This window comes from Astyanax mexicanus, chromosome 4 (genome assembly GCF_023375975.1).
Source record: "Astyanax mexicanus isolate ESR-SI-001 chromosome 4, AstMex3_surface, whole genome shotgun sequence".
NCBI lineage: Eukaryota > Metazoa > Chordata > Actinopteri > Characiformes > Acestrorhamphidae > Astyanax > Astyanax mexicanus.
Window position 1 is genome coordinate 661,299 of NC_064411.1, and position 22,600 is coordinate 683,898.

The 22,600-nt window shown below is 37.9% G+C and overlaps 1 protein-coding gene across 1 annotated transcript; it reads left to right on the top strand.

Annotated features, from left to right (window-relative positions):
- Positions 1–545: 545 nt before the first annotated feature.
- On the top strand, positions 546–22,567 carry LOC103035894 (protein FAM102B). The gene is made up of 11 exons (XM_049476541.1): positions 546–803; positions 5,028–5,148; positions 5,917–5,946; positions 6,105–6,221; positions 6,621–6,667; positions 8,760–8,854; positions 10,761–10,862; positions 11,744–11,939; positions 12,848–12,984; positions 17,883–17,946; positions 20,304–22,567. The coding sequence occupies exons 1-11, from the start codon at positions 658–660 to the stop codon at positions 20,344–20,346; spliced, it is 1,098 nt and encodes a 365-aa protein (XP_049332498.1). The 5' UTR covers positions 546–657; the 3' UTR covers positions 20,347–22,567.
- The last annotated feature ends 33 nt before the right edge of the window (positions 22,568–22,600 follow it).

The window sequence follows — 22,600 nt, forward strand, 5'->3', positions numbered from 1 at the left end:
TTCATGGCTTTAAAATTAATCTACAATATAAATAAATTGAATAAAGAAAACATATAGACATATAGAATTACATATTAAACAGTTAAAACAGTGTTTATCCACCACAAAATCCCCTGACCTAAACCTGATGAACTGATTCAGCACACAGAACTGATTATTAATGTATAGTTTAGATGTAAAGTTTGGTGTCAGAAGTGGTTCATTTTGTGCTGTGTGTAAACCCTGCCTCCAAAGAACAGGAACTCCTTCAAGACGCTGAGAAAACTATTCCAGGTGAAACTACCTCATATAAAGACATTTTTTTGGTTTAGAGGTCAGCACTTTATTATTCTGTAAATAATGCCACAGTACACTCTTTATTATTACGTATATCATTATCATGGTATGCTGTTTTAAAACATGTTTAAAAAGCGGATACAATGATTGTGATGAGGAACTATTCGGCCCGTGACACATTAAATAGTCGCAGCTGGAGGACTTTTATTATGAAGAGTCGTGCCTGCTTCAGTTTGATTGGCTCAGCGGTTCTGTTGAAACAACGCTCGAAAGGTTCCTGCGGTTAAGTCCGCTCAGAGCGCTGATACAGAGAGCGCGGCGCTGCGGGGAGAGGGGCTCGGTGTCTCGGTGTCTGGGTGTAAGTCAGCGCGGCGGTTCTCCATGTCCTTCATGATGATGAAGAAGAAGCGGTTTAAGTTCAGGGTGGAGCTGGAGCTGGAGGAGCTGGCGGCGGTGCCGGTGGTGAACGGGGTTCTGTTCTGTAAAGTCCGGCTCACAGACGGAGGATTCACCCAGGAGTCCCCCAGGTAACACACCACTCATATACTAATATACTCATATACTGATTTACTCATATACTGATTTACTCATATACTGATACCTACAGCTTTAACTACAGACAGAAAGAGATAGAGAGATAGAGAGAGAGAGAGATAGAGAGAGAGAGAGAGAGAGAGAGAGAGAGAGAGATAGATAGATAGATAGATACTATTAGCTACTTAGCTACTAGTAATAAAAGCTTTTTATTTGTAGTTGTACAGTTCATACTTCTGAGAGATGTATATATTCAGAGAGAGAAAACGTTAATTCTGTTAAAATTGTTAATTTTTCATTATGCAATGAAATGTTTTTTTTTTTCTTTCTCCTCCATACAATTTAGAAGTGATACAGGAAGCTAGTAACAGGAGTTGGACCTGTAGGAATGTAATAGTATTAATTGCAGCCCTAATGCAGAGGCAGTTTTGTGCACGTCTGGAGATGAACTGTTGCTGTGCAGCTTTTCAGTCTGTATGCATCTGCAGGGCTTTCATCAGTTTTAATTAGGGCTGCAACTAAAAAGTCGATTAATCTGGTGATTATTTTTCTGATTAGTCAGTATCATTGCGTTTCTTGCGTTGACCGTTTGTTCGATGCCAGTTAAGACTGTTGTTGTTTTAATTGGGATGTAATATCTATGATTTCTGTAATAATATCTGTAATATATAATATATAATATATGTTCTAGTGAAGAGACACTGACAGCTATTCATATTCTAATGCTTTACGTCTGCTTTCGGCCAATAATGAAAGAAAGAATTATCCTGTGATCTGATTAATGGGGTCGAATCCTGACCGCTTAAGTCAATCAGGAGTCCCAGTAGAAGTGTCCCAGATCAGGACAGTGATGAGTCTCTTCTGATCAGCCTGGTTTTAAGCTCTTTCAGTTTCATGTGTGGTTAAAAGTGAAAGAGTTTCTCTGGATGCGAAAGTGGATTTTAATGTCATCTCTGAGGATATCAGCACTAGAGGATGTGCCTTGCAGAAGTGGGTCTAAATTTTAATTAATTGAGCTTTTTTTGAATGATCCAATATCGATTATATTAACCTGAGACTGATCTTTAAAACCAATTAAAGCCAATTAATTTCCCTATATTAACAGTTTCAGACCAGCAGTTCAAAGACAATCTTTAGTTTTATGAAAGAAATGTTAAATGTTAATGTAAAGCCTGCTAGACCAGTTAAACAAGATGTCAGTAAATGTATATCTTACTCACATTTAGCGTACAAGTTAGCGTTAGCATTTCCCTCAAGTTTTCTGCACAGCAGTTCCAAAACAAGCTCTAGCTTCCGTCCAGCTTACGCTAGTGATACGTTTTATTTTTTTACTCACTCAGTGTTACTAGAGTAGTATTTAACTAAGATTTGCTTAATATTTAGTAATTCTCATTTAACTAACAAACTAGTTAGCATTTTTCCTGTGTTTTTTTATTCTACGCTAACTGCAGCAGCAGGTGCATTCAGTAAAAAAGCAACGTCAATCCAAGTATTTTTTATTCATTTATTTAGATTTTTTTAAGCCCCTTTTAAGGTCTGTTCTGACACTGGAGTTGTGTGGAAGTGTGTTGTTAAATAATAAAAACATACACATTAATGTAACTGTCTTGGGTTAATTGTGGTTTCAATCACTAATATTTTTAATGGTATGGTAAGCGATATAATATTAGCTTTATTATACATTGAAAGCAGTAAATAGTAGGGGTGGGCGATATGGCCCTAAAATAATATCACGATATTTCGTGATATTTTTTTGCAATAACGATAATGGTGATATGACAAAACACTGAATTAAAAGCATACTTCAAGAATGCACTAATGCAATAAAATGAAACTTTTATTTTATTTTTGCTTACGATATGATCTGGCACGCCCCCTAGCTGAGATATTAAAAAATACTATTAGATGTATTATTAGATTTGTAATTTGTAGGTCAGTGATCCAGAATGACATGATACCAATAATAATACTGCACTCCAAATATCTTTATATATCCAGGATTAAAGTAAAATAAATGATATTGTACAGATATAATCTTTCTCTAGAAGATATATAATAGAAAAATGAGAACTTTGTGATTTTTTTTTTTTTTTTGCTTAAAACAGTAAATAATACACGGTATTTTAGGGTATAATATCGTTCATGATATTCAAAAATGCTGGAGATATTAATGCGTACGAAACGATATGGCGATACACCACTATTCTATAATGTATTTCTTTGCTTTTCATTGTAATGCTTTAAGTGTGTTTAGTTTTTGTTTGCAGAATATATGCATGTACTCAATATTCTGCAGGTTTTTTTTGTGATAAGTGTTATTTTAGTGCTTCTGTAAGATTTGCAGGTATAAGAGCAGCAGTAGTGTTGGCTGTAATGGTAATGAGGTATCGGTAAGTTGAGCACTGCGTCTGGCTGGTGCTTGTTTTTTTCTAAACTGGGAACTGAAATGTGAGCCGTAGGTCATTCCCAGTGGAGCTCTGCTGGTTTAAATGATGCCGCCGGTGCCGCTGGCCAGCGAGGCGGGGAGGTGTGTGTGTGTGTGTGTGTGTGTGGAAAGTGTGTGTGAGTCAGTGGCAGTCGCCCCCGCCTGCTCTGCTCCATGGTGACTGTGTGCATTTTCCAAATGTATAAACACTCAGGCTGCCAGCGGGACTTGGGTACGAGGCCTGGGCTTCGTCATCACCGACACGTGGAGGATTTATCTGCGCCTTTTTACGTTAATGATGGTTCACATTATGGTTCGTGGACATGAATTTGATGGCAGTATTTACTGGCAGTGGCACACACATACGCATTAAGCACCAAAACAAAACCGTCTGTGGTTACATACTTACCTTTTAATATAACACATGGCATGTCTACATCCAGTGCAATGAGGCGTACAAGTGTGAAAATATGTGTATTTGTCTGTTTGTATTCTTAATATATGTTTACATTCTTGTAAACTCCCGAAATCAGTTGTTTTTATGTATTTTTTTAAAGTGATACTTTTGTTTTCACACCAGCACTATCTGTTCCGGTTAAAACAGACTCTGGTTTGTTTGTAGTCTTAGTTCGGTTGGATTGAGCAGGTGTGAAAACAGACCGGATCCTGTTCTTACCACAAGCGAACCGCTCCAGAGTTTGTTTGGGACCAGACCAAGCCCACCTCCTCTAGCAGGGCTCAGTCTCGAGCCTTTTATTTGAGCTAAACTGCTGGTAAGGTTTAATCCGTTTAATCTGATATATATATATATTAACCAGATAACGCTAATTAGTTGCCACAACTATGAACAAACTCTCTCTGCTGCTCCATGTTGTTTACACGTGCAACTCTATACACACTGGAACACAGTGGAATATTCTCACTATGCTTGCTTTACTTTATATTTACCAGACAGCTCTGACCAATCAGAGGAGACGACGTGATCATGTGGTTAGTTGGTGTGTATTTTGGTGCGTTTAGGTTTACACCTGTGTGAAACCAAACCAAACCTAACAGACTATACTATACTAACTATAGGAGTGAAAACCCCCTCAGATTAATCATGATTAAGCAGGGGTTCTCATTTCTTTTCCTGTTAGTGACCTCCTACTACCTAGCATATTTTGGGTGCTCTTTGCTCCAAAAAAAAAAAAGCACCCAAAATATGCAATTTAAGTTTGTTAAAAAAAAATATAATTCATGCCATAGAAGGTTAAAATTTGTATTTGCCAAATTGGACAGCGAATTAACCATTTTTAACCACCTAGAGAGAGAGAGAGAGAGAGAGAGAGAGAGAGAGAGAGAGAGAGAGAGAGAGAGAGAGAGCGTGCTCAGTCAGAATCTTCACTCCTTCGTTTCTTTGGTTTTACTATGAGTGAATGGAGGAGCTACTGAGCTCTGAGTTTCCTCTTCTGAAGTCCCCGCTGCTCCACCAGCCGCTCGCGTTCAGTAAAACTGAGCCGGATCCTCTTTTAGAGGCTGTACGTGTGACGTAAGCACGTAAAAACGTGTGACGTGGTCAAAAGAAGAAGAACACCCACGAAAAGCAACCTGACATCCCAGTTTTTAGAATGAATATATTATTAGACTTAGCGGGGATGGAGGTTTAGCACACTGGTACCATTAAACACTATATTTGATCCATATTCTTCTCCACTCAGAAATGCGTTCGCTTTTAGTTTTTACCTTTTTTTATGTGTAACTGTAAACTCTTGGCAGTTAATTCAGCTAAAATTTCTTTGTTCTTTCTCAGGCAGCCGGTTCTAGATAACTGTGTGCGATGGAGGAAGCGGTTCTCCTTCCTCTGTAAGATGAGTGCAAATGCTGGAACTGGAGTTCTGGATTCGTGTGTGTGCAGAGTGTCTGTAAGAAAGGTAAGGAAATAAAAATGGATTTTTTTTTTTTTATCTGTATTCTGATGAAACTCAGGATGTGCTACTGAAGGATCACTCTGGCTGCTAGCCGGTGCATTTACGGTGAATTTACACTGCTCCGACGCGACAACGCACAGCGACGCATCCCGTTCATTTTCAGTCCTGAGTGTTCTCTGGTAAGCCAGGGCGATATTAGCTAGCGGTTTGTCCTACTTAGCATGTTTTAACATGGTAAACTCGTAGGATACACTCTGATACACTTGCCTTTTATTGGCAAATGAGCTAGAGCTTAGCGTGGTTAGCGGCTAATGCTAATGCTAATGCTACTCCAGTCTCTGTGCTGGAGAACTAAACTGAAACTCCTGTATAACTCTGTACTTCAGCATTTAGAGTGTCTTTACTGCTCCTTAATACCTGACTGATAGAATTCATACATAAGGAGCACCGGATTATAAGACACACTGATGATTTTTGGGAAAATTAAAGGATTTTAAGGGCGTTAAAAATATGGTAACTTCTGTATGTCCAGTCTATCAAAAAAAAACGAATCTTGATACAATATAGAGCTTCCGAAAATCTGATTTTTTGTCTGGCAGTTTGATCATACCCTAAAAGACCTTGAAATGTATTTATTGTCTGAGGAGGAACAGTATGTTTTACTTTTTTTTTAGCTTTAAGCAACATATCCTTCGGAAGTAGATAAAAGAACTACAGACTTTTTTTGTGTGTGTGTGTTTTATGTTATTTTCTCTTTTTGTCTTTTAAAAGGAGCTTAAAGGTGGCAAGTCATATGCAAAGGTAACATTTTTTTTTTTACTTTTTATTGTTTGTGTTCTTTATAGAGCTTAAAGTGTGTATGCTTAAATTAATCTTTATCCCTGTTTTTTTTTTTACATTAAAATATGGATGTATTTTTATAATGTATATTTGGGTGGGTGTGTGTGTGTGTGTCACAGCTTGGTTTTGCGGATCTGAATCTGGCGGAGTTCGCTGGTTCTGGGAGCACCACCCGCCGCTGCTTGCTGGAGGGGTACGACACCAAACACACACGCCAGGACAACTCCATCCTGAAGGTCCGGTTTCAATCTGTCTCTCTTTGTTTGTTTATTTATGTCTGTTTACACAACAAAAATGTATGTGAATTATATCTAAAAGTGTAGATATAAATGTACAAAACAGCATTGCTTCACGTGAAGTAAACACAAGGTACCCCCATGGCCTCCATCCACATGGCTGGGATCTTATTTACCTTTTAAACAGCCATTTAAATGCCTGATTTAAAGGGCAGATCACTGTTGTTTTGCTGTTTTCCTCGGATTTGAGAGCTTGGCGCTGACTCTGATTGGTCTGGTCGCGAGACTCTTGAGAGCTCTGGATTGGTCCGTACGTTTAATATCGCGATATAAATTGTTGATAATAATTGTTGCTGTATCACTCATGTAAACTTTAAACAAACAAATCATTTTCAACAGGTGATTATCAGCATGCAGTTGATGTGTGGTGATCCCTGCTTCAAAACGTAAGGTTTGACTTTATTTAGTTTGCTAAATTCATGCTCTATATCAGTGTAGTGTGAGAGAGGGCATGATGCAGGTTTTTGCAGCATCGCACAGTTTCACAAGACGGTTGTGTCTGACCACAGAGTCTGATGGCTCACAGGAAGTCTGTCTCGCTCACTTCCTGCCGTTGCTGTTGCAGTTTTTTTAGGTGCAAGACTGAAACCGGAGAGCTTCAAACCAGTTTCATGTGGTTTACTCGATTTAATTCTTCATCTTTATATAATTAACTGGGTTACACACAGGCTGTGATCAAAGTGGCACTATAAACTCCCATAATGCATCATGATTATAGTTGTATATACATGTTTATAGATTATATTAAATGTCAATGTTTCCCAAAATGCATTGTGAGTCTCACTACTAATTCATAAAAAGCCAAAGAAACGGAGTGGACAGTGAGCCATCATGGTTGCCAGATTGTTACATCGGCGTTTATTAGAGAATAGAGGCTTATCTCATTATCTAGAGCAGGGGTGTCCAAACTTTTTTTGTTGGGGGCCAGAAGGAGAAATATATTTGGAGTCACGGACCACAGACTCTATAATAAAACTAATAATGAAATATACCACTTTAAATAATACATTTTCCTGATTATTTCATTTACACACCATTTTACTTATCTTTATCTTTGACAGTGTTGTGTAACCTAAGATTTTTCAAATTGATGTTTAATTTCATGATGTCTCTTAATATTAAACTCCTTAATTACGGCAACTTTTAGACTCTTTGGCCCCGTTTTTCTGCGCTAAAACTGAGCACTCTCTCCGCTTTTAGACTCTTTGGCCCGTTTTTTTGCGCTAGAAATGTGCACCCTCTCCGCTTTTAGACTCTTTTGCCCCGTTTTTATGCGCTAGAAAGGCACACTCTCTCCGCTTTTAGACTCTTTGGCCTGTTTTTCTGCGCTAGAAATGCGCACTCTCTCCGCTTTTAGACTCTTTGCCCTGTTTTTCTGCACTAGAAATGCGCACTCTCTCCTCTTTTAGACTCTTTGCCCTGTTTTTCTGCGCTAGAAATGCGCACTCTCTCCGCTTTTAGACTCTTTGCCCTGTTTTTCTGCACTAGAAATGCGCACTCTCTCCGCTTTTAGACTCTTTGGCCCGTTTTTCTGCGCTAGAAATGCACACCCTCTCCGCTTTTAGACTCTTTGGCCCGTTTTTCTGCGCTAGAAATGTGCACTCTCTCCGCTTTTAGACTCTTTGCCCTGTTTTTCTGCGCTAGAAATGCGCACTCTCTCCGCTTTTAGACTCTTTGGCCTGTGTTTCTGTGCTAGAAATGCACACCCTCTCCGCTTTTAGACTCTTTGCCCTGTTTATCTGCGCTAGAAATGCGCACTCTCTCCGCTTTTAGACTCTTTGCCCTGTTTTTCTGCGCTAGAAATGCGCACTCTCTCCGCTTTTAGACTCTTTGGCCTGTGTTTCTGCTCTAGAAATGCGCACTCTCTCCGCTTTTAGACTCTTTGCCCTGTTTTTCTGCGCTAGAAATGCGCACTCTCTCCGCTTTTAGACTCTTTGGCCTGTGTTTCTGCGCTAGAAATGCGCACTCTCTCCGCTTTTAGACTCTTTGGCCTGTGTTTCTGCTCTAGAAATGTGCACTCTCTCTGCTTTTAGACTCTTTGCCCTGTTTTTCTGTGCTAGAAATGCACACCCTCTCCGCTTTTAGACTCTTTGCCCTGTTTTTCTGTGCTAGAAATGCGCACTCTCTCCGCTTTTAGACTCTTTGCCCTGTTTTTCTGCGCTAGAAATGCGCACCCTCTCCGCTTTTAGACTCTTTGGCCCGTTTCTGACAGCTAGCGTTCAAACTTTGAATCTCACATTATAAAAACCTGCTTAACAGTGGGCCAACTTTCATTCTATTTCTAAAATACCTCGTGAGCCGCTCCAAAAAAGGAAACGGGCCGCTAATGGCCCGCGGGCCGTAGTTTGGACACCCCTGATCTAGTGTATGCGAGAGTGTTACAGACTATAACTGCATGTGTTGTTTTGTAGCTGATATTAAATTTTTTATATTTATGGATTAGCTTTTTTTTTTGAATTTATTTATTGATCCCGACAGGCCTCCTTCCACAGCAATGAGCTTTGCTTCTCCTGAAGAAGCTGAGAGTCTGCATGAGGACCGGAGAGGAGGAGAGGCATCAAAAACAGTGGCGGGTATGATTTAATTTAATCACATGCTAAATATTTAATCCTGAAAGTTGATTCATGTCTGTTGCGCATGAAAATAAGGCAGAAGATGATTTTGTTTAGGTCTACCAGTTTTAATTTAGCTTTATTTAGTTATTTATTTATTTATTTATAAGAGAGAGAAAGATGGAGGCACATCCTGCTGAAGAATAGATGTTATTTCCCAGTGGGGAGTGTTTAAAGTGAGGAGAGTAAATTATATCTACATTTATTTTATTTATTATCTACAACTCAAAGTACATGCATGCTGTCCGTCTCATTATTCCACAAATGCATATAACCATGATTAAGCCTAGCCTTGTATGGAGGACCAAAATAATAAATAAATAAATAAATAAATAAAAATGTATGTAAACTTGACTTATTCTAATTCTTATATCACAATAAATACATATACATAAAAAGTAACAACATAATAAATTGTTATTTATGTGTTTTTTTTATTAACATTGTTTAATTTTTCTAAATTTGTTTATTATTTACATAACTATTTATTTCTGCATAAATTTTTTCCGTTATTTTATTTCTGTATTTATTTCCCAATTCATTTATTTCTGTTTTTCCTTTGTCCTTATATGATAATGAAGGGGCCAGCAATCATGTCCAGCAATGATGTCACGGTGTCTCAGCGTTCCTATTGGTTGATCGAGGTCAGAGACCATATATGGATTGTACATGTTTTGCCCATTTGGCGGTTACTATGGTAACGTGGGAGATTATATAATAAAGATCATTTAGATCGCTCCTCTCTCTCTCTGGGCTTGATTGCTCAGCCTGTACGTGAAAAACACGCCCCCTTCATTATCATATAAGGACAAGGAAAAACCGAAACAAATAAATATATATAAATAAATAATAAATAAATGAATGCAGAAATAAATAAATCGGAAAATAAATGCAGAAATAAATAGTTATGTAAATAAATAAAAGTAAATCGAAAACAAATGTTCATAAAGAAACCCTTAGGATATTAATTTTTTTGTATATTTATTTTTATATTAATTTTATTTATTCTTTAGCGTTTTTATCACCATATTACTTTTATTGAGTGATTTACTTACGTTTTTATTTATTTATTTATTTTTATGTCTAAATATTTGGCATATGCCATTTTTTTAATGCTCCTGATTTTAAATGCTGAAGAATATGTTCTTATGATTCGCTGACTTTCGCAATGGTGGAAATCAGCACATGGATTTTCTGATTGTTACATATTTATGTAAGAAAAAAAACAAAGTCAAATATTCATACTGAAGATCCAAATCTGATTCCACTAAAGCACAGAATGGCATAGGATGAAACACATAGCATTAAATACATTTAAATAGATCTGAAATCACAGAGAGCCTGAGGATTATTAACACTGGTACCTGAAGTAGACTGCGATAATAATGATGTGTTCCGTTTATATTGGAATTTATATGTTGGAGATGGAAAAGAGTTGTCGACCACTGCATAGGTTTGCACGGTTAGCAGTGTCCAGGTTAGCATGGTTAGCGTTGCCCAGGTTAGCACGGTTAGCATTTCCCAGGTTAGCAGGGTTAGCCTTGCCCAGGTTAGCAGGGTTAGCCTTGCCCAGGTTAGCAGGGTTAGCCTTGCCCAGGTTAGCAGGGTTAGCGTTGCCCAGGTTAGCACGGTTAGCCTTGCCCAGGTTAGCACTGTATAATACTACTGCTTTAAAAATGTGTTTACTGTTTACTGCTGGTGCAGCCATCTTGGATTCTGAACTCAGGATTGGTGTGGTAGGAAATCCAAATGTTAGAAGTGTTCCAGTTTAAACGGGATGCAGCATTATTGTTATGATATGGGCATAAACTGTGCATTTTTACATTTTTCATTTTTAAACCCTGCTTTTTTTTGTCACTCTCTGCAGAAACCCCGGGAAAGAACCGCTCTGGCACTGTTCTTGATGATCTCTGGAGATGTGGTCACTCTAGAACCTCCAGTCATGCCAGCCAGCAGTCCAAGCTTTCAGGTTTGTAACAGGCCGTTTACATGAATGAAAGGCCCTGTATCATGTTCAGTATTAGTATACTACTAATACGACAGTATTACTGGAGTAGTGTTGTGTACTGCACTGCATTTTTACACTATAAGTCAAACCAGTGCTGGATATTAATCTACACAGATTTCTCTCCTAAACTGTTTATTTGGGTGAGAAAAGCTCTTCTGTTTATGTACAGTAAGCTTAGATTTCCAGATTTCCACTAAGGCTGAGTGCAGCAGCATTAGCATTAGCGGCTAACTGTTAGTAAATGCCGCCTGACAGCACTACACTGCGGAATCCTGAGAGTTCCGGTAACCCACAGGAATATTAGCTAGAGGTCTGGCGTAGCTTTTTTAACACTGTAAACACACAGACTACAGCTGATATACCTCCCTCTGCACTACACAAGAGCTAGTGCCTAGCGCTGTTAGCGGCTAATGCTAATGCTGCTCCAGCAGTGCTAGCTGGGGTTAGCAGCAGGCTACAGGCCTATAATACTCACTCCTAGGGTGATGTCCGCAGCACAGGGCTCCGTCTGTGAGCTGATGTATCAGAACCGAGTCGCTGCGCTTTCCTCCGAGCGTTAGCGCTGTGATGCTGCTCGGTAATGCTACAGCATCAGCAGCAGCTCGAAAAGAAGCGGTGGCTGACTTCACATGTATCAGAGGAAGCATGTGTTAGTCTTCACCCTCCTGGTGTGTTGGGGCATCACTAGTGATAGGGGGAGTCCTAATGAGTGGGTTGGTTAATTGATCGTGTAAATTGGGGAGAAAATTATATATATAAAAAAAAAAAACTTCCATGCTAAGTCCAAAAACAAACATAACCTGTTTATAATCTTGTGTCTGATTCTTTTTGTTCTCCACTAGGCTACAGCACAGGCCACTCCCTCTCCTCCAGTCTGACGGAGCTGTCCCATAGGAGGAACATGTCGGTGGACAGTGCCTCCATAGGGGTGGGAAGCCTGCCAGAGACCAGCGATGACCATGAGTCCACCCTGATTTACCCCACTTCCTCTGCAGCCAGCTCCCCGTCACGCTGCAGCAGAGCAGACAGAGCCAGCAGGTACGTCTGTAGAGTGTGTGGGTGAGAGTGGTTACGCAAAAAAGGTGTGAAAAACACTGCCTGACCAAAAAAAAAAGCCTTTAGCTTTAATTATGGCATGAATTCACTGTGGCATCGTTTCCACAAGATCTTGGGGTATTGATGATGGTAGAGTTCTTAAACTCTGCCACTATGATTAAGAGATTGCCGATTCGAATCCTGTTCATGTAGCTTGCCATTGGCTACCGGATCCCTGAGAGAGCACAATTGGCCTAGGGTGATGTTGATCCGCACAGGGCGTCTGTGAGCTGATGTATCTGAACCGAGTCGCTGCACTTTCCTACGAGTGCGCCGTGATTAGGCCTGTCGCGATAATTAAGTTATCGACTTATCGTACAATAATTTTTCCAACCGCGATCATTTTTGCCGACGTCGATAACAGCCATTGGGTCTCCGCGTTTTAGTTTGTTTACATTAGATTGCTAGATTTCTAGTGCTGCTCTCTCACCGGCTCTCTGTCTGAGGCAAAGTCGAATCTATCAGACAGCGACATCTATCGGCTAATGAGTGTAGTGCACGCAGAGACAATGACAATATTCCGCAACATCCGCAGCAGTTCAAAAAGAGGCGGAGTCTGACTTCACATGTATCAGAGGAGGCGTGTGCTAGTCTTCTTCACCCTCCTGGTGTGTTGGGGCATCACTAGTGATAGAGGGAGTCCTAATGAGTGGGTTGGGTAATTGGCTGTGTAAATTATAAGAAACTACTCCCTGCATTAGTTAGGGTTTTCCGTGTTGAGTAATCTGATGGCCTATAGGAAGAAGCTGTTGTTAAATCTGGCAGTCTTGCTTCTCACCCTGTAGCTCCTGTCTTACAGTGCACCACTGTCTTGGCTTGTAATTGTTTTTGTTTGTGTTTCTGTGTCTCAGGCACCTACTGAAGCAGGATTCAGTGGAATCGCAGCTGAAAAGGATGGACGCCACTAGAGTAGATGCAGATTACATCGTAGAGAAGATCTTACAGAGCCAAGATTTCAGCCACAGTATGCTGGACTCCAGTGCTGAGGGTATTTATACACCACAGACAGATAAAATACTCTAAACCCATACTCAGCATTAGCTAGGTTATAGCATCCCAGGCTCAGTTCCTCAGCATGACGCAGAAAAATAAATAAATAAAAAGATCCAGCGTTTTAATAAGACAAATAAGATATTTTAAAATAAGATATAAAACAAATAAGATAAAAAAGAAAGGAATCTTAAAATCATAGGAAATTTAAATAATAATAATAATAATAAATAACTACAGATGAATAAATAAAACAAAAAAAATAATAAGCAATAACTAAAAATAAATAAATAAATAAAAGTTACTGTAAAAGGGAGGTTGAAAGACAGCTAAAACAAACCAAAATTTTAAAAAGTTAACTAAAATTTTATAAGACCAAAAACAACTCAAAAAAACGTCAAAAAAAATAATTAAATAAAATATTATTTAAAACATAAAATGAACTAAAACAGTGACAGGCTGTGTTAAGTTTGAGTTTTTTAGAGTTATGTAGTGAATCATTTCAGCTCACTGGAACTGAACTGTAGCTAAAAGCAGATTTTCCCAGTTCGGTAAAAAAAAACTCTCAGTACCTAAATGGTGATCCAATCACTGGTGTGAGTCTGGTAAGTTGTGTTATTAATAATAATAATAAAAAGTATTTGTGTGATGCACGGTGGCGTATGGCCAGAACGTGCTTTAAAATAAAAAATGAACCAGTGTTTATGAAACTGTAGTTATTTATTGGGTAATACCCGAGCAATAGTTTATGGTACTTTGTGTACTAATAACTTTACTATTTCTGTAGTGAAATTAATGACCTTTGCCCAAATTTGTATTTTTTAGGATTAGTATTCCTGTGGATAATTCTGTAATATTACTATAAATTTTACAACAGGTTTTTGGTTTAATGTTAAGGAATAGTTCAGATGTAAAAATGTAGCTCTAGTTGGGTATGTATGTAGTGGTTTTTTTTTTGTGTGTGTTTTACATAAAGTAATAGTGTTTTAGTAATAGGTTTTATATATAGTTGATACCTGCAGTCTAGGCTAGGGGTGGGCGATATGGCTCTAAAATAATATCACGATATTTCAGGGTATTTTTGCCATAAACATATACTTGCCGATGTAGGAAAACAGAAAAATAATTCATTAATTTCAGCAATATAGTATAATAATATAACAGTATAATCATAATGTGGCAAAATAAATAATATAGCATAAAATAATATAATGCAGCAAATAATATTGCAGAATATTTAGTGCATGCATATAAACTGCAAACTAAAACTTATATTATACAATAAATACACCTAAAGCTTCACAGTAAATAATAGACTACTTTTAAGACAGAACAGCCCTATTATCACAATATGGATTTTTAATATCATGATATTTCTGTATCACGATATATTGTATAGGATATAATATCGCCCACCCCTACTGCAGTCGCATACGGGCCTGGTGGAAGTTTCTGTGGTGCTGTGGCTCAGTGAGAACGACACTGTTACCCCGGTTACTCCCCCAATCTAAAAACAAACACATGAAAACACACGCACACACATACTCTTACACACACACACACACACACTGTATCAGAGTGTAACTGCCGTAGTTACAACTGGATAAATTAGCAGAAACATCATCATGCCGAAAAGGCGGCTTTATGTAAAAATGTCCAGCCTTGAATTTCCTCATTTCTACAGTGGTATAAAAAGTTTGGGCACCCCTGATAATTTTCATGGTTTTCTTTTATAAATCATTGGTTGTTTGGATCAGTTCAGTCACATACATACAAGTACAGTATACATACATACTTACATACATACATACATGCATACATACAGTAAAATGCACTGGATGGTGGCTCTCATATCGACACCTTTGTAAAATAATCACCTTTTTTCAAGCCTTTAAATAAACACAAAAGTTTATGACATATTGTTTTGGCTATTTAAAATGAGCCATGTTTTAAGAGGATAGTTTATCATACCAGAAACCATTCTAATTTAGAATTTTACAAATATTTATTGAAAATGCAGAAAACTGTTCATATTTTAACAGCCAAAAATGAGACTAAAATGCAGACTAAAGAGCTTTGTAATTTTATTTATAGCATATTTCCTTTATTAATAAGAAGTAAACTTTATATTATAGCAGGGGTGTCCAAACTTTTTTTGTTGGGGGTCAACAGGAGAAATATATTTGAAGTCACGGACCACAGACTCTATAATAAAACAAATAATGAAATATACCACTTTAAAAAATACATTTTCCTGATTATTTCATTTACACACCATTTTACTTCACTTACTATCTTTATTTTTGACAGTGTTGTGTAAACTAAGATTTTTCAAATTGATGTTTCATTTCATGATGTCTCTAAATATTAAACGTTTAGACTCTTTGGCCTGTTTTTCTGCGCTAGAAATGCGCACTCTCTCTGCTTTTAGACTCTTTGCCCCGTTTTTCTGCGCTAGAAATGTGCACCCTCTCCGCATTTTAGACTCTTTGCCCTGTTTTTCTGCGCTAGAAATGCGCACTCTCTCCGCTTTTAGACTCTTTGGCCCGTTTTTCTGCGCTAGAAATGCGCACTCTCTCTGCTTTTAGACTCTTTGACCCGTTTTTCTGCGCTAGAAATGCGCACCCTCTCCGCTTTTAGACTCTTTGGCCCGTTTTTCTGCGCTAGAAATGCGCACTCTCTCCGCTTTTAGACTCTTTGGTCCGTTTCTGACACCTAGCGTTCAAACTTTGAATCTCACATTATAAAAACCTGCTTAACAGCGGGCCAACTTTCATTCTATTTCTAAAGTACCTCGCGGGCCGCTCCAAAAAAGGAAACGGGCCGCAAATGGCCCGCGGGCCGTAGTTTGGACACCCCTGTATTATAGTAAACACTCAACACTTACTAATTGGGAACAAGCCCTGAATCATGAACCTTTGTTCAGTGAAGGTATTTCAGGATTGAAAAGCTAGTAAAATTGCGTAAGTCACGCATTCATTTTGATTAGGTATAATAAATTAGCTTAAGTCATACTCTGAAAATAGGCCATAGTGCTAAAGGGGTAAAATCAAATGATCTGATCAGCTGAGTGTGGAGTGGAGGCGATCATTATTTTCAGTGACTAATGGAAAGTAGGCGAGGTGGAAGTTTGGCAGTAGTGTTTTGTTTGTGACGCACTGTGTGTGGGTCTTTCATGGCCTTTCAGGATGGTACTTTCCCTGCTATAAATATGTGTGAGTGTGCATCATTTCTAAAGCACCTTCTACAAAACCTGTACAGGAGTGGTTGGTCTGCACATGTGTTTGTGGGGCAGGAATTTACCTGCTCTTTTAACCCAAAAGCAGAAAAATGAGCACAGATTAGTTCTACACCACTCCCACCAGTACACACTGCACTATGAGCTCCACCTAATGGACAGCATTTCTGGACAAACCGAGTGATTCAGAAACAGCTATGGCTGGGTGCAGCAGCATTAGCATTAGCAGCTTAACGCTAGAGCTACCCGTGCTTAGCGCTAGTAAGTGCTGCCCGACAGCGCTACACTGCAGGTAGCTGAATGTTCCGGTAAGCCAGGGTGATTATTATTTAGCATTTTGTTCCATGTAGCTTGTTTTAACATGGTAAACACGCAGACTACAGTCCGATATACTCACCTCTGAACAGCAAAGTATCTAATAGCGCTCAGTGTGGTTAGCGGCTAATGCTAAGTACTATTTTTAAGATATAATTATTTATTTATCGTTTTTTTTTTTTTAATGACTGGGCTTTAATATAGGTTTGTAACTTACTGTGCTGTGAGGATTACATATAATATAAAACATGTCCCGCGGAATTACATAATATATGAAGAAATCAGACTAATTCATTAGCAGAAAAAACAGCTAAAGAATGTAAACAATAGGCCTTAAAAAGAAATATGCCAACAACTGTAACAATTAAATATTTTGAATAGTTCCATTAAAAAGAAATCCTGTTACTTTTTATGTTTTTTGGTAAAAACATGAAAAATAGCTAAATGGCGGCTATGCTAATAGCATGAGGAAACTGAGCACATTCTAGTGATTTTCCCAAAATTGTATTTTTAAGATAAAAACATAAGATGTAAGCATTAAATTAGGTAACAGGACTGAGTGTTGAGATTGATCTCCTCAGTCATCGTTACAATAAGATCAAATATACAGAAAAAAAAAACTAATGAGGGAACTTTTAATTTGAATCTTCTCAAACTGAACCAACTGATGTCACTTCCTGCTGACTAACTTTTACAGTTAGATCAATGTACAAGACACTATGCTTAGTAATAAAATGTATTTTAATGGTGGAATATGCCATTTACATTATTGATTACAATATGTGGTCCCGCCCTCGATCATTTTTGCTGTCCTTGATTTTTCTCATTATGTTTTACTGGTGTGTTTGTTTACAAAACCATGAACGCCACCAGTACTTTATCCAGTAGTGCCGTTCTGTTATCTCTTATCTGTCCTCTGTTGGAGTTGCGGTAACGGTCAGTGACCAGTGCATCAAGTATGGGATGTGTGTTTCTCCAGGATAATAAGTATTTAAAAACATTTAAAATCACTTAAAACATTTCAAAATAAGTATTTATTCCCCTTAAACCTTTTCCACATTGTCACCTTACAACCACAACTTTTCTAGACAAGCAAAAAGTAGCATATAATTATGAAATAGAATAAAAATCTGTATGATTACGCAGTCATTAATCTGTTTTCTCTGTTTGTAGAGTTTGTGTTTGTTGCCATTGCACTTTATCACACCCCCACACAAATATAAAAAAATCCCCTCAAATAACTCCAACGAAAGGAATGTGGTAGCCGCTAAGCATGCTGGGAACTCCCCAAAAGTTCCCCTACTGGGTCCATCTATATAATATATAATGTGTTTGTTTTGCAGAGGAAGGTCTACGGCTGTTCGTGGGCCCCGGAGGGAGCACAGCATTGGGAACTCAGAACATAAGGTGTGTTCATTTAAACCACTTCAGTGCTTGTTTAGGGGAGGGGCCCATTATCTCGCTGGTTTCCTTTCACACACAAAACTCCAAAATAGCAAAAAAAAAAAAAAAAAAGAAGAAAATCACGGATTTTATCACCATGCTGTGATTTGCCACAAAACTTTTATTAAAGTACCCTCACTGCAATCCTATCACTGTGTGGCTTTATTAGAATATACTGAAGGGAAGGGAAGTAGCGTGATGAGTGGAAGTATCATTTTACCGTAACGGACTATAAGGCGCACTGTCGGTGAACATCATCTATTCTCTGCTCTGTTTCATACATAGGGCACATTTTAAGCGACAATAGTAAGGAACAAGGGTGTCGCCATGTTTCCCCTTCTAATGGGGAAGCTGGGAGAAGTGCCTAAGTAAACAAAACTGTAATTCTGTAGATATATATTTTAAAGTCAAACGAGTGCTGAATGTTAACCTACACTGATTTCTCTCCTGGAAAACATTTATTTGGGTGAGTAAAGTGTTTCTGTTTATTTACTTAGATTTCCAATATTTTAAAGCGGTGTTCTGGTTAACTCTTTAAACCAGGGGTGTCCAAACTTTTTTTGTTGGGGGCCAGAAGGAGAAATATATTTGAAGTCACGGACCACAGACTCTGTAATAAAACAAATAATGAAATATACCACTTTAAATAATACATTTTCCTGATTATTTCATTTACACACCATTTTACTTCACTAACTGTCTTTATCTTTGACAGTGTTGTGTAAACTAAGATTTTTCAAATTGATGTTTCATTTCATGATGTCTCTTAATATTAAACTCCTTAATTACGGCAACTTTTAGACTCTTTTCCCTGTTTTTCTGCTCTAGAATTGCGCACTCTCTCCGCTTTTAGACTCTTTGGCCCGTTTTTCTGCGCTAGAATTGCGCACCCTCTCCGCTTTTAGACTCTTCGGCCTGTTTTTCTGCACTAGAAATGCACACTCTCTCTGCTTTTAGACTCTTTGGTCCGTTTTTCTGCGCTAGAAATGCGCACCCTCTCCGCTTTTAGACTCTTCGGCCTGTTTTTCTGCGCTAGAAATGCGCACCCTCTCCGCTTTTAGACTCTTTTCCCTGTTTTTCTGCTCTAGAATTGCGCACTCTCTCTGCTTTTAGACTCTTTGGCCCGTTTTTCTGCGCTAGAAATGCGCACCCTCTCCGCTTTTAGACTCTTCGGCCTGTTTTTCTGCACTAGAAATGCACACTCTCTCCGCTTTTAGACTCTTTGGCCCGTTTTTCTGTGCTAGAAATGCGCACTCTCTCCGCTTTTAGACTCTTTGGCCCGTTTTTCTGCGCTAGAAATGCGCACCCTCTCCGATTTTAGACTCTTTGCCCCGTTTTTCTGCGCTAGAAATGCGCACTCTCTCCGCTTTTACACTCTTTTCCCTGTTTTTCTGCTCTAGAATTGCGCACTCTCTTCGCTTTTAGACTCTTTGGCCCGTTTTTCTGCGCTAGAAATGCGCACCCTCTCCGCTTTTAGACTCTTTGGCCCGTTTCTGACACCTAGTGTTCAAACTTTGAATCTCACATTATAAAAACCTGCTTAACAGCGGGACAACTTTCATTCTTTTTCTAAAATACCTCGCGGGCCGCTCCAAAAAAGGAAACGGCCCGCAAATGTCCCGCGGGCCGCAGTTTGGACACCCCTGCTTTAAACACACAGACTACAGTCCAAAATACTCACCTCTGAACACGAAAGAGCTAGCGCTGCAGTTAGCGGCTAATGCTGAAACTAAACTGTAAAATCCTGTATATCCTTACAACCTGTCTGATAGAATTCATACATAAGCAGGACCAGATTATAAGATGCACTGACGATTTTTGGGAAATTAAAAGAATATAAAGTGCGCTTTATAGTGCCAAAAATACGGTACAAAATGAACCAGTTGTGTGACCTCACACGTAGCACCCAAAGCGAATAGCTTCCATACCTGCAGCAGAACTTTATGAGAGTGCACTAAAAGTGAACCCCAAATGAACCAATTCAGGAGGATCAGAGAGTGGTATTCTACACCAGTCCCAGGCCGATTTCACACCAATCAAATCTAAGCAATGGAGCAAGCGCACCCGGATCCGGGAAAAAGGGCTAAAGTGAAAACGCCCTAAGATCAGAAGCGTTGTACTGCGTCAGGTACCTGTGTGATACAGTGAGAAATGTTTGCACAGTCTCGACTGTGGCAGATAACAAATGAATGTGCTGCTCTGATATCTTATTAAAATATGATGTGTATTGTGTTTATGACTCTGCTGGGTCATTAATGGGTGTGGGCTGATGATAAAGCATGTTGATTTTTACTCTCTCTCTCTCTCTCTCTCTCTCTCAGGGTTGGTAATGGTGCCTTTGAGCAGGTGGTCATTCAGCGCTAGACGCATTCTGAGCTGGACCCAGACGACGCAACATCCTGTTCAGACAGGAAGTGACGGACAATGTGGAAAATGATGTCACACCTCAGCACCTCACCCAAAGAGAGGCAGATGTAAAGTAAACAGTGCCTCACTGTACCAAACCTCTGGACCTGAATCAGCTGGAACGCTGCTCCCTCCTGTGGCTGATCATGTCCATGGCATGAGTTTCAGGTCACTGTTAACGGGTTCCAGTTGTGTGTTGTTCATTTGTTTGATCATTGAATCCACAGTTTATCAGTATTAGAAATTCACTTTGAACAAGTAATATGTTATTAGTACTATAAAAAAAAACCTTTAAAATGGCAAAGTTATATTTCATATGAAATATGTACCACTATTTTTGATTGACAATATATGAAGTTCATATATTGAGTATATGATGTACAGCTCTGGAAAAAATTAAGAGACCACTTTTGATTTAGCTATTTATAGGTTTATGTTTGAGTAAAATGAACATTGTTGATTTATTTTATAAACTACAGACAACATTTCTCCCGAATTCCAAATAAAAATATTCTCATTTATTTGCAGAGTTTTCAGGCCTCAAATAATGCAAAGAAAGTTTTAAAACTTCAGAAATCAATATTTGGTGGAATAATCCTGATTTATTACAGTTTTTTTTTCATGCATCATGGCATCCTGTTCTCCTCCTCCACCAGTCTTACACACTGCTTTTGGATAACTTTATGCTGCTTTACTCCTGGTGCAAAAATTCAAGCAGTTCAGTTTGGTGGTTTGATGGTTTGTGATCATCCATCTTCCTCTTGATTATATTCCAGAGGTTTTCAATTTGGTAAAATCAAAGAAACTCATCATTTTTAACTGGTCTCTTATTTTTTAACAGAGCTGTATATGGCACAATTTGCAAAAGTGCCAAATCTGGTTTTGCAAACAAACTCTTTATATCATCCCAGAAATAATTGCAGTAAACAATATAATTGATATTTTAAGACTATTTTATGGCACTAATATATTGATATAATATCAAATCAAATCAAATCATTTTAAAAACAATAAACTATAATAATAGTTGTGTACAACTATAAGGACAGGCCCAGTGGGCATTTTTGAGATCTGCAAAAATGAGGTAATTTTAATGTATTGTATAAACATATAAGTATGATAACATTTATTTTAATATCATTTTAATATTAGTTATTTCAATACACCTTTACATGTACCGAACTACATTCAAATCAAATGTAGTAGTAAATGTAATAGCATGGAAAAAGTAAAATTTTCAGGGTTACATTTCCATACAATATTATATTTTGCACATTAGTATTGCATTTTTGTACTTATATTAATATTTTACTTATTCAGATTAAATTTCTTGTGTGGATAGAAAGCTTTACAGCTGGTCTGTAAAATGGTTTAAATCATATATTTGTATAAAACTTATGCAAGTTTGATGGAAACGTTGTATTTTCACTACTTTTTTTAAAGGCCAATCTTCCAGGTTTTGATTAACTGAAGTTAAGAATGGATGTTACTGTTTATTATATTTAAAAAGGCTTTTCAAAGCAGTTTCTATGTGTTTTAGGGGTTCCTATTACTGCTATTGTTCTGACAGCTTGGTTGTTTTTAATTTCTTACTGAAATTGTATCTTCACTGTTCTTTTAGTTACAGCTGTTAAATGAAGACTGTGTGTAAATACAGTCATGTTTTTTTATTTTCTTTATTTTATTTTTGTACCAGAATCCTGCAGGCTAAAAATGTTTTAAGTGTATTCTGTCCAGTGGACACAAGACAGTAAAGATTTGAAAAAAAAAGTCCGACCTCTTATACACTCAATGCTTTTTTTTTCCTTTTAAACATCATTTAATATTTAATGCAAACATTAGATTTTTGCGTTGAATCAATATACTGTCCTCAACCTTCTGCCTTTTGAATTAGCATTTTACATTTCATCACAATATAATTTTAAAAAAAAATGGTTGGATGGAGGAATAAAAAAGTGGTTTTATTCCATTTGCAGTAACTGCTTTTTAATTTGGCACCAACTCTTCACCATACCAGGGGGAATGTTTATGTTCTATTTGTTTTACTGTGTTTTTGAGATCAGATGTTAAATCTGATTGGTAGTGGTGGGTAACATTCTTTATACTCCGCTTTACTACAGTGATGTAAGTTTATTATTCTTATTATTATTCCTTCTTCTTAGAAATTTATATTCAGAGAGAGAATAAATAAAAATTGTTCATTTTTCATAAT

Excerpts from the sequence above, each read along its gene's own strand:
- LOC103035894 (XM_049476541.1), top strand. The coding sequence starts at position 658 with ATGTCCTTCATGATGATGAAGAAGAAGCGGTTTAAGTTCAGGGTGGAG. Across the intron at positions 6,222-6,620 it reads AGGACAACTCCATCCTGAAG|GTGATTATCAGCATGCAGTT; the intron begins GTCCGGTTTCAA and ends CATTTTCAACAG. Across the intron at positions 8,855-10,760 it reads GGCATCAAAAACAGTGGCGG|AAACCCCGGGAAAGAACCGC; the intron begins GTATGATTTAAT and ends CACTCTCTGCAG.